This window comes from Saccostrea cucullata, unplaced genomic scaffold (assembly GCF_032062105.1).
Source record: "Saccostrea cucullata isolate Sc308-1 unplaced genomic scaffold, CSIRO_AGI_Scuc_v1 ctg11020, whole genome shotgun sequence".
Lineage (NCBI taxonomy): Eukaryota > Metazoa > Mollusca > Bivalvia > Ostreida > Ostreidae > Saccostrea > Saccostrea cuccullata.
Window position 1 is genome coordinate 1 of NW_026923130.1, and position 19,070 is coordinate 19,070.

The following is a 19,070-nucleotide window of genomic DNA, read 5'->3' on the forward strand; positions in this document are numbered from 1 at the left end:
ATGATTCAGACAAATTTATGAATATTGAGAATGTTTTTGTAAGATGCAAGAGAGTTGATTTATGAGTTTCATCTAGATGCTAAAATATTTGTCATATTTCAAAGCCTTTTCAACTATTTGAAATGGATCAGTATTATACATTGTATTGAAAGGTGATCAGATTTGAATATCTGAATTTATGTTGGAAGTAAGGGTTATGTATCAATATTTTAGTTTAAGAAAATATGCTGAATGCAGTATGAATGTTCATTTTAATATTGTGGAATTTGAAGCTTTTGCAGTGGCATTTAAGAGATTTCTATAAAATCTCTAAATTGTTGTCTTTTTGTCATCATTTGCAAAGGAAAATAACTTATTTTAATTTCTAAGAGGGATATATGACTGTTATTTTTGGAGACCAGGTCTTCAAAAATCTCGGAATTTCCATGGATATCAATTGTGTCCCAATATGAGAAGACATATTTTTGTATTCATATGATAAGATGCAGAATTTATTTTAAAAACCAAAGCACGAGAAGAAAAAAAAACTCTTGCTGTGGCCTTCAACTTGCCATTTTAATCCATATCTTGACAACGTACTATCAAACAATAATTCCATTGTCCACACAATATATCTCGGTGAGCTTGAAATAGTACATACCAAAGAGTCTGATAAATCTGTTTCATATATTGATAATTTAATTGGAAAAAGACTTTAATCATTATGGTAATTTGACAAAACAGCATTATGATAAACGTGATGACTTCAAATTTTCAATCGACAGCTTCCCTTATGTTGTAAAATACCCTTATCACCTGCATATAGGGTTTATATAACTCATTTGGTTCGACGCGCAAGAGCATGCTCTACATACTAACAATTTCTATAACGAGGTAGTTATTGACGAACACGTTAATGAAACAAGAATATCAACAGTCTTGTTTAAAGTCATTGTTTGTCGCCCGCATGGCGCAGTGGTTAGAGTGTCTGCCCTACCGTCAAGGAGTTAAGAGTTGATCCTTACGTCACGGATTCGAATCCCATTGTAGGACATGGAGACCGATCCTTCGGATGAGACCATATAAACGGTAAACCGAGGATTCGTGTCACAGTAGGTGCTGGTACGCAGGCGCGTAGCATCGATTTTGAAAGTGGGGGGGGCCAGCCACAGAAATTTTTTTTTACTTACCTGAAAAAGTTGACAAGCAAAAAAAAAAAAAAAAAAAAAAAAAAAAAAAAAAAAAAAGGAAAATTGCCCAAAATCGAAAATCCTATTTCGTTGGGGGGGGGGGGGGGGGGGCAAACTTTTCTCAGTAACAATTCCTTTCCATATCCATTTTTTAAGCTTACAATACTATATTCCCTTCATATTACTTTACTTTACTAGAAAATGGGGGGGGGGGAGGGGGGCAAACAGCCTTTTAATGAACATTTTCAATAGTAAAAGTATCGTTGGCAAAAATGTGGGGGGGGGGGGCGGCCCCCCCCGGCCCCCCGGTTGCTACGTCCCTGGTACGTCAAAGATCCCTCACTGCTCAATGACTCGAAGTGCCGAGTATAGAAAACAAGCTAATTCAGAGAATTTGTGTCCCCCGCTTAGGAAAAAGTAAACCATGTGCAGTTCGGGGGGAGGAGGGATCAAGTCGGATCCCCTTGACTGAATCTGTAGAATTATTAAATGTATGCATGTATACTGAAGCAAATAAAATATGCCAATATGGATATAAAGATTTGATTGCTTATTCTTTATTAATATGTATATAGAAGATTCTTTTTATATGGAATATTTATCACACTGTTATGATGACTTTATGAGTTTGTGCAAGGAAGACCTCATAAATTTTTCAGTTCACATGCTGAATACTATAATTTAGTAAAAAAAAAGTATTTCGAATAAAAAAGAAAATGGATCATCCGGGATTCGAACGCGGCACCTCTTACATGTGAAGTGGGAGACGTACGACTTGACCACGGAACTTCTTGACGCAAGCGAAAATTCTAAGGTAAAAATGAAGTCACATACATGTATATATTCACGTTCGATATGGTCAAAATTTTACACAATGTGGTGTCTAATTTAACCTTTATTAAACAGTTCTAATAGATGTAATAAGAATATAAAGTCCGTCGAGAACCTGTTTTATACGTAACAATAACTCTCCTCATGCCCCTGTGCTAAAAATAGCGACATGAAATAAAATAAAAACTAATAAAACAAGCGGGGTGGGACACTTTGAGAGGGGTGAGAGAGGTTCTAAGGAGCTTGGTATATAAAATTACATTGCAAAATCCCCAAATCCTCTTGAAATATCGCCTGGAAAAGATAGTGTTATACACAGAAAGAATGTATAAATTTACGACCTTGAACTTTGACCTTTTGACCTCAAAATTTATAAGGGTCTTCCTTAGGTCACAGGGGGTTGTTATGTAAAATTTCATAGCAAAAGCTCAAAGGGTTCTCGAGATATCGCGCGGAAACGAAAGTTTTATAACCGACAGAATTTGCGAATTCATGACTTTGACCTTTTGACCCCAAAATCAATAGAGTTCTTCTTTAGTCCATAAGGAGGTCCTATGCAAATTTCATTGCAAAAGCTCAAAGGGTTCTCGAGATATCGTTGGGAAACGAAAGCGTTACAGACAGACAGAATGACGGACGGGCTAATTGTATTCGGCGCGTCGGCGCGCTCGCGCAACAGATTTTGTTTAATAAATTTATCGCTTATACAGCATCGGGCTTGATATCCTTTACTAATCAAAGTACTGAAAGTACTGATAGGTGTTGATTTTAATGACGGTTTCAATAAAATTTACACTTTGTTCATAACTTTTCATAACTTTTTCAAGTTATGTTCATTTATGTTTCATGAGGAAGTTTGTTAGAATTAAATTTAAAAAAAGACACAGATATACAGAGTCAAAAAGGTAAGGTTTGTTTTGATCTCACAATAACCTTAGAATGATATGCCAAAAAGTGTCAGACTTTTTCTCTGTTCATTATTTTTTTCAATAAATCAATAAGGTATTTTTCTGACCAAAAGTTTGTTTAAAAGGGCTATCGATAATAAAGTCATTTCTGTAACCAAAGTTCCTCCCCATCCTCAGACCTCTAATAAAGACAAGTTAATTCTTAGTAGTACTATTATTTTAAAACGTAACAAGGAATATTTTTTAAAACACTGATACCAATGTATGGCAGCTTATAGCCATGAAAACAAAGTCTTTAAAAAGGAGTTTAACTCTAGAGTCAAGGGTCATAACCTAATATACTGGTAAAATTTAATTTGATACATTGGCGTCGGAAGCAAATTGAAACGGGGGGGGGGGGGGTGAAAGAGTGAAAGAAAGAAATTGGAATCTGAAGAATCTTAACAAGCAAAAAAAGGAAAAAAAAATATCTATTGTCCAAACACGAAAATTCAATTTCGGGGGGGGGGGGGGGGGGGGTCGAACTTCTTTCAATACCAATTTTTGTTCTGTCAATCACTACAGTTACTATACTTACCCTTTTTAGACTACACTGCAATGTGCCTGTTGAAAGTGGGGACTAAACCTACGCCCAAATGTTTAAAATATGATGTTTATCTGTGTAAGCCCCCTCCCCCAGTTCCCAGGCTTATGTGTTAAACATAAAATAAATTTATTAAAACCAAAGCACTCAATATTTTTAAATGCTTTAGTTAAAGTTTGGTGATATTATACATACGAGAGAGAGAGAGAGAGAGAGAGAGAGAGAGAGAGAGAGAGAGAGAGAGAGAGAGAGAGGCCAGTTCCAAAATTAGGGTAAATTTCGGTTCACTCTTGCACGAATTGTGCATGGATCAAAGGGGATACGGATCACTGGAAAATTCAAATTTATTTAAACTGACATAGTAAAATTACTAAAGCTATGCCTTGGACCTCTTCTCTTGCGATTTGAGCCACCACCGTTTTTCTGGATCCACCATACAAAGGAATGCAATCGGGCTCGGACTGTCGACTTGAATATAACCGATAACGCTTAAATTATAAAGAAAATCGCAGTCATTTGAGTGTTTTAATGCAGGGAGAAAATACTTTTGTGATTTTGGGATGAGATGGACGCGCTGGCGCGCCGACGCGCCGAATACAATTAGCCGACGGACGGACAGACCCAAATTTATATCCCTTCACTTTTCAAGCGGGGGACAAAAAAATTGCTGCTATTAATAGCAAGTTGATTGGTCGCCGTATGAGTGAAAAAAAATTTGAGAAGGACGTAAAAACGAAGTCATCATTTCGTTAGTTCTAAGGTCGATACAATGATCTAATGTCAGTAAATGCAATTTTTTAATTTTTGATTTGGAATTGATTCAATACTGAATTGTTTACGTTTTTTTTTAGTTTTCCAGACAGAAGCACACGGCCGGTGTGACCGGTCGGGTCGGCAGGGGGTGCTCATTTTCCATGTCATCTGATCCTACATTTGTATCTCTGATGTTTTAGAGGTCAATCATTATTTGCTCTGCTAACAGAGGAAAAATCTTGAGGTCTCGAGTTGCTGTGGTAGCTTAACTGGCATAAATGCGACATATCATTTGTGCAAATACTATTGTAGCTGAAACAAAAAGCCGTGATCTACCTTTCGGTGGATGTCCAATCGATGGAAATCCCCTCCCTAGCCTCTGACGTTAAAAGCCATAGATGTATAGAACAAAAAAGTCACAGATGTGTAAGATGATATCCAGATGATATATATGTTCATATTTGCCAGTGGATGTAAATTTTGATAGAGCTGAAATATCTCGAATAAGTTTGTGGTGACTCAATGTTGGATCGAAAAACTCTGGAAGCTAGGAACGTAAATGCATTTTTAAAGCAAACAAAGAGTCTGACTCGGTCATTCAGTAATAATGCTCGCACATCAAATAATTCAGAAGAGACAACCTGTCTGGGAGCAATTAAAATCCGAGACTGTTCGAGAATTTTAAATTTCGCAGGAAAACATGTTTCATTTTCAGAATCTGACTGAGCTGCCAATTTTTTACTGCTCAGTAAAAGACTTTCTTTGTAATTTACGCATTTTGAAGCATTTTTCATTCATGTTGAGACACCGGTCAACACTTGCAGTTTGACCTTATTTATACTAAGCACTTTGCATGCTCTGGGGGATCTTTTACAAGCTAGCACCTTTTGGGACAAGCTAGGATCCTCGGGTTACACGGCCTCATTCTGTTGTCTTTAGAGAAGTGTACAGGCCTACATCCTTCTGTGGATGTATAGACAAAAGCCTGTCCACTTCTCTAAAGAGATTAGGCCTCACCCGAATAACCCTACGGGACCGAACCGGCATTTATAGCGAATGCTCCTAATTACGACCATTAATATTTATTTATTTATTTATTTACATGTACTTGTACAAAAAGAACACACAAATCATGCTTTAAATTTTGAGAATTACACTGGTTACCTATCTCAGTCTATGTTGACATATATACACAGTGACACTAATAAGACGCCCTACAAGCTGTGGATCACGTGGTACGGAATTATTTATTTTGACCACTACACGTAGTACCTTACCGACAGTTCGATATCCTAGGCTTGTAACATCTATGACACATAAAGTAAGTAAACATCAAAAGTACTAAATTAAATGTGTTTTCTGTGCATAATTTTTAATCAGTGATTTATATTTAATATCGATTCTTATTTTAAGTATTTTAACGTACTAGGGAAATGTAAACATATGAGGTATGGTGGACCATTCTTGTTTGTAGTAAATTACATGTACTTTAATGTTAATAAGATTGAACTGATTTTGCCAATTATCTATTACAATTCGTACTTACAGAATAGACTTTTTGATGGTCCTTTACATATGAGAAAGATACAGTCATTTTACCAGTGACGAATATTTGTCAGTATCGAATTTTTTTTTTTAAATTTAAATATTTTAGGAAGACATAGTGACGGGTTTTAAAAATCTTACTAGGTAAATACAATAAAAGGATAACTTTTCTATCTCTGTGTTGTATTTTTGTAATATCTGCAACCTGCATGATAATTTCCCACAGTATTTACAATTTGAAACGATGACCTAGATTTTAACAAGCGCAAGGCAAGTCTTGGAAAACGAAAGTGTGTCGACAAATGCGTCTAAATAAAAATTTTCGATATGTTGTTGATCCAGATTGAGTATGTAGTCAATATCAAGGATAAATACAAAAAGATGTAATATTGAATTAAACAAAAATTGACTTTTGAATGAAATTTAACATCTAAACTAACCAAGTGTTGTTTTCTTAGTTACGAATCACGAATTTTCGAAGAACGAAAAATGCCGTTTTACGGGATGGGAAAAAAGTGAAAATACTATCAAAACGATTTATAAGCACAGATATTCCATGAAAATTATGTCTCAGAGATGGTTGATTTAATTTTAATAACGCATTTCACTAAAAGGTTCTCATAAAATGCAACATTTTTCATATTGTTTAGTTTTAGAAAAATAATCATTTGAATCAACAAGTAATGCTTACTAGTATATAGTTTTTGTAGAATTTTCTTGAAGGTATATTTCTGCAATAATTGATCGATCAACCGAATTAATTTATTAAGTCAGCAACAGTAAAAGGCAAATGATTCGATATACTGAAAAATCAATTCGAAACTAGGAAAATAGGGGGGGGGGGGGTGTTTTTGACAGCTCTGTCCCTGTACCATTTATATTTTGAAAATTTTTGTACCACTTATTTGTAAAGCTTAGAAATACAAATCAAACAACAACAAAGAAAATTTGGAAATTCAAAGATGTGGGTTGTACATGAGACGTAAATAGAAACCGATTCGTTACTGGTAAAATGACTGTACATGTTTTTAGGTCAAAGCGTCTGGAAAAACCTACTGATGCGTACAATCCAAACATTTTTCAGGTTATTAAAATAAACAAGTATTGGATTATTTTGCTTTAAAAAAAACAAGTTTTGAATAATAAGTATTTTCTTGAAATTTAGAAGATATATTAGAAAAACTTCTGTCAATTGTATAAAAGATGTTTAATCGTTTCAGGTGATACTGAACCAGATACAATAGTTTCACGTTCATGTCCAGAATTTACAATAGAATTTCATCGTCGATACTTGCTGTGCTGTTGGTAGTTTATTGTATTGAATGTAACATGGCGACTGTTTTACCGTTTTCAAACAAAGAAATGTCTGCAGCTTTCTCAAGAGCTAACAAGAGATTCATGCTAAGTCTACTGAAGCAGTTACCATCAGAATCCAATATATTCTACTCGCCATTCAGCATATCAACAGCCCTAGCAATGGTTCATATGGGAGCAAGAACAGAAACCTTGAAAGAAATGACCGAAGCCCTCCACTTTGAGGAAATGGACAAAGATGTCCACACAGCATTTGGGTCTTATCTTGATTTCTTGTCAAAGGAAACCGGTGATTGCACACTTAAAACTGCCAATAGAATCTATCAAAGCATGAGGTTCAAACCTGAAGAATCTTTCCTAGAAGACTGCAACACACATTTTAAAGCTTCATTAGAGAGCGTCGATTTTTCTCAGTCTGAGGCAGCAAGCAAAATAATCAATTCCTGGGTTAGTCAGCAAACTGAAAATAAAATCCAAGATCTGATTCCAGCAAGTGCGCTGGATGAACTTACATTCATGGTTCTAGTAAATGCCATCTACTTTAAAGGGAACTGGAACAGAAAATTTCAAAGCAAGCTCACACAAGTAATGGAGTTTCGGAACACCAAGGAAAAAGTAAACACAGACATGATGTATCAAAAGGCCTCTTTCAATTTCTGCCACTTGCCTGACCTAACGCTTAGTGCCCTTGAGCTGCCATATCAAGGAAAAACCCTCAGCATGCTTATTCTTCTCCCCTTAGCTGTCGATGGTATAGAGCATCTAGAGAAAAATTTAACAGAATCTCTCCTCAAATCTATAGTCAGTAACCTAAGGGAGAAGAAGGTTGCTGTGTATCTACCGAAATTTAAAATGGAATCGACCTTTCAGCTGAAGCCATATTTGTCAGCCTTGGGTATGCCTTTAGCATTTGGAGATAATGCTGATTTTACAGGCATGGATAAAGATAAAGATGTTTACATTAGTGAGGTGTACCATAAAGCCTTTGTTGATGTCAATGAAGAAGGAACCGAAGCTGCCGCAGCCACGGGTGTTGTTATGAAGAAGCGATCTATAGAGATTACCCCAGAGTTTCGAGCAAATCACCCTTTTTTATTTTTTATTCGAGATTCAGTTAATGACGTCATTCTGTTTGCTGGGAGATTTTATAAACCTACCAGCGCATCTGTAAAGGACGAACTTTAGTTGATAGTGATGTAAATTACAAAATGTTCATTTATTTGATGTATAGTAATTAGCATTCCGGCATATCATTTTAAATGAGGACATTATGTTGAATAGTTTTTTATAACATGTTCATAACATGTTGATACTGGAAATTGAATTTGTTGAAAGGATTAAACAGCATATTTAATTCTGAAGTTTTTGTCCAATATAATTGATGCACAAGTAAATTACGCTAGAATACACTTCTTTTTATCCGTTTTAGAATTTAATGAAGGTGTAGAATAGTTAATGACCTTGGTCTTACCCTTCTCCTAAAATAACCCGTGAAATTTAATCTAACTGATACAATCACTTAGTGATTTTGTCTTCTTGAATCCTAGAATATAACATTAATATTAAAATATAATAAATATGAGAAGAATCCCTCCTTAAAGGTTGCAGATAGTGTGCATGTAATTGAGACATATTTTAAAGTAACAATACATTGACTCGTGCGTTCATAACAAAATGGCTACACTTAAGAAAGCCCTCCTAATATTTACGTCGGAAAAGTAATATAATATGTATCAACTCAAGTAATCTATGAAATATATGTACTAAAGGATTATTCACCAAAATTTATATTTGTCTGGAATTTATGTTTGGTACACATCACCAATTCGGCTAATGTCAAAGTAAGGAAACGATTTTTTACTGTTAGACATTTTACTTACGCACTGCAGATCCAGTCCAAATTCATGAAAATGATAAAATGTTGTTAAAAACTCAACAATATCTCACAAAATACATAGATTTTATTGCATCCTTTTATCTAATTTAGAGGATTGTAAGTGCATATTTTCAGACCTTGTAGTTGCGCGAACAATAATTGATGTAACGTCGGACACGAGAACGCTGTAATGACCAATAATGAATAACGCCTCACCATAGACATAGTTGAAATATTTGTATTTGAACTATTTAAAGTAGAATTTTTAGAATTATTTATTACTTTCGATAACACAAGCAATTTTTATTTTTAATTTAAAGTTAATATGATAAAGTGAAACCGCCAATTTCACTGCAACATAAAGAGTTAGATATTATAGTAGTACCAACACCGTGCGCAACGTCGGAGCATTTCCATGAACTTGTTTTGACAATTGCAAATTGTAATACATGTACATAACAGAACACAAACACCCTGGGATACTTCTGTCGTCCAACTTAGCATGGTCTGATCATCATGATATCATCATAAAGAAAGCATACAAAAACGGGGGCTACTTAAAAAGCTAAAATTTGCTCTGTCAATTCTATCCCAGATTTATATATATCTTTTAGACAACACCTTGAATATGCTGTTGAAGTTTGGTCTGGATGCACAAAACAGACATTGATAATCTTGAGAAAATACAATGATTTCCTGCAGGAATAGTTACTGGGCTTACATGTATAATTATTTCTTCAAAAAATTCATTATATTTGGAAACAGATTGGGAAGCATTGGAATACAGAAGAAACAGAGCAAAACTAATAACAATGAATAAAAAGCACAATAATTTAGTACCAAATCATTTTGATTTAGTACCTGATACAAGAGGCAATATTTCAGGATACACTACCTGGAATTCCTTAAATTCTTCTTTGTAAAAATACAGATAAGAATTATATAATAAATCATTTATTCTGATACTGTAAGAAAGTGGAATTCACTTTGCTTCAAAAAAGGAGGCAACTTCTATTTAAAAAAATAATAACCGTCTGCACAAGAGTATTTTTAAAACCTAAGAAATATTTTTCATATGGGAAAAATATCCCTGTAATCTAATAGCTAGTCCTAATTGTTCTTGTGGTCTACAATAAAAGATGCATATCATTTGCTTTTTGCTTGTTAGAATTATATAAAAGCAAGGAATTCCTTAATGAATAAGCTATTGTCATTTAATTATTTATATGTTATAACACATTTATATGTTATGAATGTATATTTAATGCTATGAGGTGATGATTTTCTTACAAAATGCTGAATTTTTCAAGATTATTCAAACTTTCTTGAATGAATGTGGTCGTTTTGCAACCTTTTGACTCTGTCAATAAAATATGTTCAATTCAATTCAAACACAAATTAAAGTTGCAATAACCAAAAAAAAAAAAAGACATTGTAACATTGTTCAAATTTTTGTCGAACATTGTGTCAAAATATGGATATCAAAACACACTCTATTTCATTTGTTGATTTTTAACAGGATAATAGATTTAAACTCCTCTGTAAATTGAAACTTGATATTTCTCGTCACGGTCGTAAATTGTTGCTATATTTAGAACTGCGCGTTTCATACAAAGAAGTCTGACCATTCAAACCCAAAACTGGATGGACCTTTTTTCTTGCTTCCGGACTTTCTGCAGGTTAAAATATTAAAAATCTGCTAGAGTATACAGATAACTTTGGGGAAAACCCTTTTCAGATAAGGTAGTTACAGGAAATCTAAATTACACGATTAATTTACACTTACATGTAACATTGAATATTCTTATGTTTCTTGAAAATTGAGCATTAAATGACAGAATTTTATTACTTGCGAATGATATTTTTTATTCATGTAGTATAATGATAAATATACGTCATCTATGGCACGCCAAATTCACAAAAATGAGATAATCATAGTTTCACAATCGATAAACTAGGTTTATCGGTTGTAAACTATAGTTTACAAACCGTAAACTATAGTTAACAACGTTAATCTATATTTCACATCTGTAAACCATAGTTAACGCGATAATCTATGTTTCACAACCGTAAACTATACTTTACACTGAAAACAATCATTTGCGATTGCAAAACATAGATTATCTGATAAATACAGTTTCACGATTTGTAAACTATAGTTTACAAACCGTTAACTATAGTTAACGATCTGATAAATATAGTTTCACGATTTGTGAAACTATGATTAACAACTCTTAACTATAGTTTACGATTGTAAACTATAGTTTACAAACGTGAATCTATGTTTATCAACAAAATCTATTGTTAACGCTTATTACAGACAGATAAACTTAGATTATCATTCGTAAACTATAATTAACAACCGTTAAATATAGTTTTACAGATGAAAACTATACTTAACGAATCGTTAACTATACTTAACGAATCGTTAACTATAGTTTACGGTTTGTAAACTATAGTTTACAGTCGATAAACCTAGTTTATCAAATGTGAAACTAGGTTTATCTCATTTTTGTGAATTTGGCGTGCCATAGTCATCAACTAGTGCCCGCCTCTGAAATCAAAGTACTGGGAATACTGAATCGAGTTGTCATCTTCCAGTAAAATGCAGAGGCACTTGTTTCTGAAATAAATTTACACCATAGTATAATAATAACACAAGGTGGCTAACTCCGAATTACACTCAGAACCCCTCCTCAGTTTCTTTTTATTTGCTTCAGCATGGACTTTCTAATGTCTTTTCAACAGTTCTGTGAAAATGATTTCCAAGAATGACATGGGAATTGTTTTCCACCGTAATGAGAATGTAGGTGTCTCTTCATGCAGACTAAATACTTTTACATTTTTTTTTTTGCAAATTGCACATTAAAAATGTGTTGCAGGCCCAGAACAACGGTTTCAAAAGTGCCCCCCCCCCCCAAAAAAAAATGACAAGCCCAAAAAACTCTTCAATAGATCCTGTAATTTGCCAGTGTTCGACCTTATAGCATCAAAAAGTGTAAGGGGAAGCCATCATCTCAAGGGAATCTACTACATTGAAATACTATACTAAAAAAAGGTGGGGGCTGCCACCCTCCACCCCGCCCCCAAGAATTATACAAGCCCTTGTGGTGGTATAATTTCCACCATCTCGGTAAACTTAACTTTCTCTTCCAACAGCTTTATAATAAAAAATAAGCAATGAAAGCCTAAAAACCGAAATGTTTATCAAGTATCATGAAATCAAGTAAACAAAATAATCTATACACAGTTGTAAATCATATTTTTTTTTGTTTTTATCCAAAGTATTTTCCCCCTTTTCCAACGCAACTCCCCCTTTTTCCAAAGCAACTCCCCTTTTTAAATAATGATCAAAGGTCGACTCCCCCCCCCCCTCCGTCACCTTTGCATTAGAAATTAGAAATCGTCTCCTTGCATTCTTTAAACGACTATTTTCTAAATTCTGATTATCATACTACATGTATAACAGTTATCAAATAATAAAACACCTAGGCCACATACATTCTAGAAATACTGCATAAATATTCATTAATGCATATTTTTGGTCATCGACTTGGTGAAATTTGTGAAATCTGAAAATAGATCCGACGTGTTTGAGCATACTAGATGGTGAAGCCTGGCAAACTTTCAGATGTACATGTACCTTAGTTATCATATTGTTCCATGCAATATAGCATTTGTGCAAATACTAATTATAAAAGCAACAAAATGCCATGAACTACATGTACCTTTCGGTGGATTTCCAATCGAGGAAAATCGACTCCCTCTGGCGTTAAAAGTTTTTTTAATTTATTTACTTATTTTAGTATCATAAAGTATAATTTACAAATGATATATGGTAGGACTTTGATATAATTTTGGTTAATGAATCACATTAATTTCCAAATTCTTTTTTTATTTTTTCATGTCAATTATATTCTAGATGTCTTTTGATCTAGATCTGTTCTTTTAAAAATAAGTATTCCCTTTTTGTTTTGCCTGGAACCAGAAACAGTACTGCTCATGTAACTAGTAATTCTGTTCATTAACATGATTCTTTAGCGCAAAATGCTTAAAGTTCTTTTTAACAGTTCGCCTACTTTTTATCTAAATACATGTAGCTGGTATTTTAAGAGTTACTTTCTGATTCTTTTATCATGAGAGATCCGTCCCACTGAAAAATTTCAAAGCTGATAACCACAAGAATTTTCCTTTCAATAGTAACAAATGACTATTTTAAAAGATGAAACAATACCTCATTACCCAAACTAGATACCTGATACAGCCTCTGAAACATCCACAGTCTTTTTTTTTTTTGGCTTTGTCCACTGAAATATTTGTATTTGAAGAATATTACTGTTCGTTTTGTTTTTTAAGTACGAGGTTTGAAATGTCGATTAAGGTATACAATCCATAAAATGACAATTTTCTAAACTTAAATATCCATCCGGTATTAAATACGCTTAAGATAATTCAAAGCAGTTTTAACAGAAAATGGTTTACCATGAGAAATTTTCAAACATATGGTTACCCGAGCAGTAATTAATTAATTAAGAATGCATTAAGGTCTATGGAAACAAGCAATCTTTTTTAAATAGATATTTAAATACTTCGAATATCAAAAACTGCTATGGTGGAAAGATCTATATAATTATTAAGAATAGAAAAAACGTTTAAAAGAATAATTTTTCACCAGATGGAATTTTTTAAAATAATTTTTTTGATTAAAAGCAAAGGGGGAAAACTCTTCAAGAACGATTCAAGGTCAAAAACGAGGACACGTTCCGCTCTTACATATTAAGACTAAAAAATGAAGAATATGTCTACATATACTGAGAATTCAGCCAATATATATCTGTTCTGCATTCAGATTTATTGAATCTGAGGCTATTATGGATCGGATACCTTAACCTAGCTGAAAAAAAAATCCAAATAGTATCTTAAAAAAAAGAAATGATTCAATTGAAATATTTAGTAGCTATTTGCTAATGAGTAGTAACAAAAACATTAATACAAATGAAATTAATAAAGAAATAACATACTTTTATCGTCGGATTTTGCCGATTATATCTTTGATTACCTGCAAAATATGCTTTCTGGTGTTCCTTTTATTTGTTGTTGCAGCACATAGTTCAGAATATCTAGTAGAAAAACCTACTGATGCTTAAAAAATCTTACTATTTTACAGGTGGTGATCATAAACACACATTTACTCTTAGCTTATATATGAAATGTAATTAAAATTGCAAAATTATGAATATTTCCTTAAAAATTTAAAAATACATAAAAAAAACTTCTGTTTATTTGTTAATTTAATCGTTTCAGATTAAACTAAATCAGATACGAAAACTGCATCATTATGTCCAGAAATTACAAAAGGCTTTTGCCGTTGATACTTGTGCTTGTGGTGGTTTATTGTATTCATTACAAAATGGCAACTAAATTACGTTTCCCAAATAAAGAAGCGCCTGCCACATTTCCAACTAAAGAACTATCTGCAGCTTTCTCCAGAGTTAACAAGAGATTCATGCTGAGTCTATTGAAGCAGTTACAACCAGAATCCAATATCTTCTACTCGCTGTTCAGCATATCAACAGCCCTAGCAATGGTTCATATGGGAGCAAGAACAGAAACACTGAAAGAAATGACTCAAGCCCTTCATTTTGAGGAAATGGACAAAGATGTCTACAGCATTTGGTTCTTATCTTGATTTCTTGTCAAGGAAAACTGGTGAATGCACACTTAAAACTGCCAGTAGAATCTATCAGAGCATGAGGTTCAAACCTGAAGAATCTTTCCTAGAAGACTGCAACATTTTAAAGCTACGTTAGAGACCGTGGATTTCTCTCAGTCTGAAGCAGCAAGCAAAAAAATAAACTCCTGGGTTAGCCAGCAAACTGAGAATAAAATCCAGGATCTGATTCCAGAGAGTGCGCTGGATGAACTAACATTCATGGTTCTAGTGAATTCCATCTACTTCAAAGGAAACTGGAACAGAAAATTTGATAGCGAGCTCACACAAGTAATGGAGTTTCGGAACACTGAGGGAAAAGTAGACACAGACATGATGTATCAAAAGGCCTCTTTCAGATTCTGTCACATACAAGACCCGATGCTTCGTGCCCTTGAGATGCCATACCAAGGAAAATTCCTCAGCATGCTTACTCTCCTACCCGAAGCCGTAGATGGTATAGAGCATCTAGAGAAAAAATTAACGGAATCTGTCCTTAAAACTGTTGTTATTAACCTAAGGGAGAAGAAGATTGCTGTGTATCTTTTAAATTCAAAATGGAGTCGACCTTTCAGTTGAAGCCATATTTGTCAGCCTTGGGTATGCCTTTAGTATTTGACTCAAAAAATGCTGATTTTACAGGCATGGACAAAGATAAAGAAATTTACGTTAGTGAGATTTTCCATAAAACCTTTGTTGATGTCAACGAAGAAGGAACTGAAGCTGCCGCAGCTACGGGACTCGTTGTAGAGGCGGTGTCCCTTACAACAGAGTTTCGGGCAAATCACCCTTTTCTGTTTTTTATTCGATATTCGGTTAATGACGTCATTCTGTTCGCTGGGAGATTTTATAAACCTGCTTGCGTCTCTGTAAAGGACAAACTTTAGTTTAGAATAATGTAATCTACAAAATGTTCATTCAATTGATGAAGAACTTGGCATTTCTGATTATCATTATGAATCATGATATTATGTTGGATCGTTTATTTAACTTGTTTATACTAGAAAATCAAATATGTTTACAAATGTTTTAGATAAAAAAATATGTTCATGATTAAACACCATTATAATCAACAGTTTTGGTTGAATTTCAAATATTTCCATTTCTAATTTTTTTTCTCTGTGATAACTCTTTGAAAGTTAGCGGAGTTGATTTCTTGATAATTCTACCGGAATGTAAATTAGGCAAATCGATAGGTCAGGAGTTAAGGAGGCCTAATATGCATGCAAATTCTCGTGCGCATCTGTCTTTGCAATAATAATAATAATAATAATAATATATATATATATATATATATATATATATATATATATATATATATATATATATATATATATATATATATATATATATATATATATATATATATATATATATATATATATATATATATAATCCCTGCAAGATTTCAAAATATATTAATCATCTCATTTTATGTTCAAATGACCTAATACATGTATTTGCAACTGGAAATTGCAGCTTTTTCCGAAAATTACACGAAGTACCTCTTAGAATATGTGTAGAAAAGTTAGTTAGTTGGTGCAAATATCTGGCACGACATTTATCATGTTTGTTTTTGTAACCGAAATTCAAGCCAGCTTACTCAGTATTTAATTTAAAGAAAATATTTTTGACAAATTAAAATGCAAATCAGTTGAGCAGAAATCGACCGAGGCGACCCCTGCATGAATAGATGACGTTGGTGGGTAACTCTGATCAATGAAAAATGGTTTGATAAAATTGGCAGCAATACCATAAAGAATTCGTTTTATGTCCGTATAAAAAAAATTAAAATTAAGTATTAAAAACTCTGTGAAACTTATTCTACAACACTGAAAACTCATCTACATGCATAAAGTTTACATGCGGCTTAGATGCATTTGTATTTGCCTTGGCAAATCAATAATTAAACTTCTATACATGTCCTTTCGATGTCTTAAACTAAAGCATTTTCTTGAAATTTTTAAAATATGTCTTTTTATCAATATTTCATGTTGTACAACAGAAGAGTTTTAATACTACATGTAGTACATGTATATACGAGGGATGATCAAAAAGTTTGCGAACTATCTCTATATTTACAAAACCACAATTCAAATCAGAAGGAAATTTGGCACACATAAAGTCATACACATGTTCTATAAATAGCATATGTAATGGAACATTTTCCCCCGTGTTAGAGACGTCCCAATGTGAAAATGACGTCATAAGGTAGATCAATTGTGACAAAAAATGGTTGACTCAGTCGTATTCGAGAAACGAACGGCTGTAAAGTTAAACGTATATCTTGGAAATTCCTTTGTAGAAGTTTATCATAATTTGTATACTGTTTATGAAGACAAAAGTCTTGCCAGAAGTTTTGTCATTAATTGGATTGATTGTTTGAGTGAAGGAAGGGAGATGTTTAGAAATGATGTTTGCTCTGTTGCCCAGTGAAAGCAAACTTGGAGAGAGACCTATCCTTTGTTAAGCAATTTGATATAAAAGATCGCCAACTTACAGTTAGAAAAATAGATGAATATCTTTACAATAATATAATTATCAAATCCCTAAAATATCGTTTACTTTAGACTTTAAACATATCAGATATGATAAAGTGAAGGCACCCATACTTTATCCACATGAAATAAAGGACGCTCAAGAGACAGAGGACTTGCGTTTTGATGGTCACCATGCCCATTTTGCAAAAGGATATCATAATCAACCCATACTATTTCAGAAATTATGTAATTTCTGACAATTAGACCGTTTTTGTTGGAAAAAATAACTTGCATGGTTAGAAATATAAGATTCAGAAAAAAAATTAAGCTTCTGTGACAGAACACTAAGGAGCATGTCACGTGACCGCCTATATCATGTGATCCGCGCATGGGCAGAATGGTTGCAGATGCATATTAAACTCGGAGAGTACTACTTTGAAACACTGAAACCCTATATCATTTCTTTTTGGAAGTTATTCAATTAGTTCGCGAACTTTTTGATCAACCCTCGTACATGTACTTATTCTTATATAAGGGATGACGCAATTTGATTCGTTGATATGGGCATAACCGTCGAAAGTATCCCACGCAAGGTCGATCTTACCATACATACATATCCTGTACATGTACATGTAAATTCGAACGCCTTTATTTAATAACATTTTTTATGTATAAAATCAGGGATGGGGTAATTGAATAAAGTAATTGTAATTGAGTGTAACTAATTACATTTTTTAAAGTAATTGGAAGTAACTTGTATTTGAGCGAGCCTTCAATTACAAGTAATTGAATGTATTTAAATACATTTCAAAAAAGGTCATGTATTTTCAATTACTTTTCAATTACATTTCAATTACTTTTTTTCAAAATGAAAGTTTATATTTAAAAAGGTGTCTTATACTGATACATAGCTTTATACTGGTGGGTTTATATTACTTATTCCCATGTTTTATAAATCTCAGTTCTTCCTATTCCCACTTGCAAATAACAATGATTGTTTAGATAGTTAATTTGTCTTACAGCAATTAGACCAACTAATGATAGATACTAGATAATAGGAGAGAATTGAAAAATAAAATTAGAAATTAAAATACAAAAATTATTATGTGCATTACAAGTTTTCAATTATTTCAATATTTACTTAAAAATTTATATATAAAAAAAAATAAAAATTTATACTAAATAATTTAATCATGAATAGTAATCGGTTGTCAATTTCTGAATTATCTTATCTTATATTTTATGAATAAATATTCATATACATTAAATTAATATTTATTCTTCCTGTCCATGATACATAGGTAAAATACAAGTAAATCTAGGTAAATCCTAACCAGAAATCAGATAATCAGGTTGGAGAGAATACTCGGAAACGGGTATTATCCGTGAAATCGCGTATAATACCCGATATGAGGGTATCGTTGAATCCGCGAAATCGGGTATAGGCGGTGTAATCACCTAATAAAACTTAAACAGTGGAATGGCGCATGTTGTCGAGTTAACTTTCATCTAGATACACATGTTTTCTAAAAATTAGAATATGGGCGACAGGATTAATGCGCACAGGACAACAAATACCCGTGGATCTTAGTACATTTCATGATCTGCACCCAAACAGGCGTTCGTTTTGATTTATATTTTTCATAATGTTTAAAGTATTTGCATCTTCTTCATGGTCATACCCAACACAACAGAATTTTTAAATATCAGAATTCGGGAATTTATAATAACTCTACATCAACACGACAAACATGAACAATTCGTAAATAAATCAAATTATACTGAAACACATTTCACACACAAGATGTCATGTGTAAACAAGGGACTGTCTATCGTATCCAATTATGCTTCATTTATTGCCTTTACATTTATCTGTGCATAAAATCAATGTCATTAAATAT

General features: G+C 33.1%; 1 protein-coding gene and 1 pseudogene across 1 annotated transcript; both read left to right on the top strand.

Moving 5' to 3' along the window:
- The first annotated feature begins 5,472 nt into the window (after positions 1-5,472).
- LOC134263235 (leukocyte elastase inhibitor-like) lies at positions 5,473-8,440 on the top strand. Its single transcript, XM_062745552.1, has 2 exons — positions 5,473-5,565; positions 7,010-8,440. Exon 2 carries the CDS (start codon positions 7,044-7,046, stop codon positions 8,286-8,288), a length of 1,245 nt encoding a protein of 414 aa, XP_062601536.1. The 5' UTR covers positions 5,473-5,565; positions 7,010-7,043; the 3' UTR covers positions 8,289-8,440.
- A 5,949-nt stretch (positions 8,441-14,389) lies between these two features.
- LOC134263234 (leukocyte elastase inhibitor-like) lies at positions 14,390-15,576 on the top strand (annotated as a pseudogene).
- Positions 15,577-19,070: the final 3,494 nt, after the last annotated feature.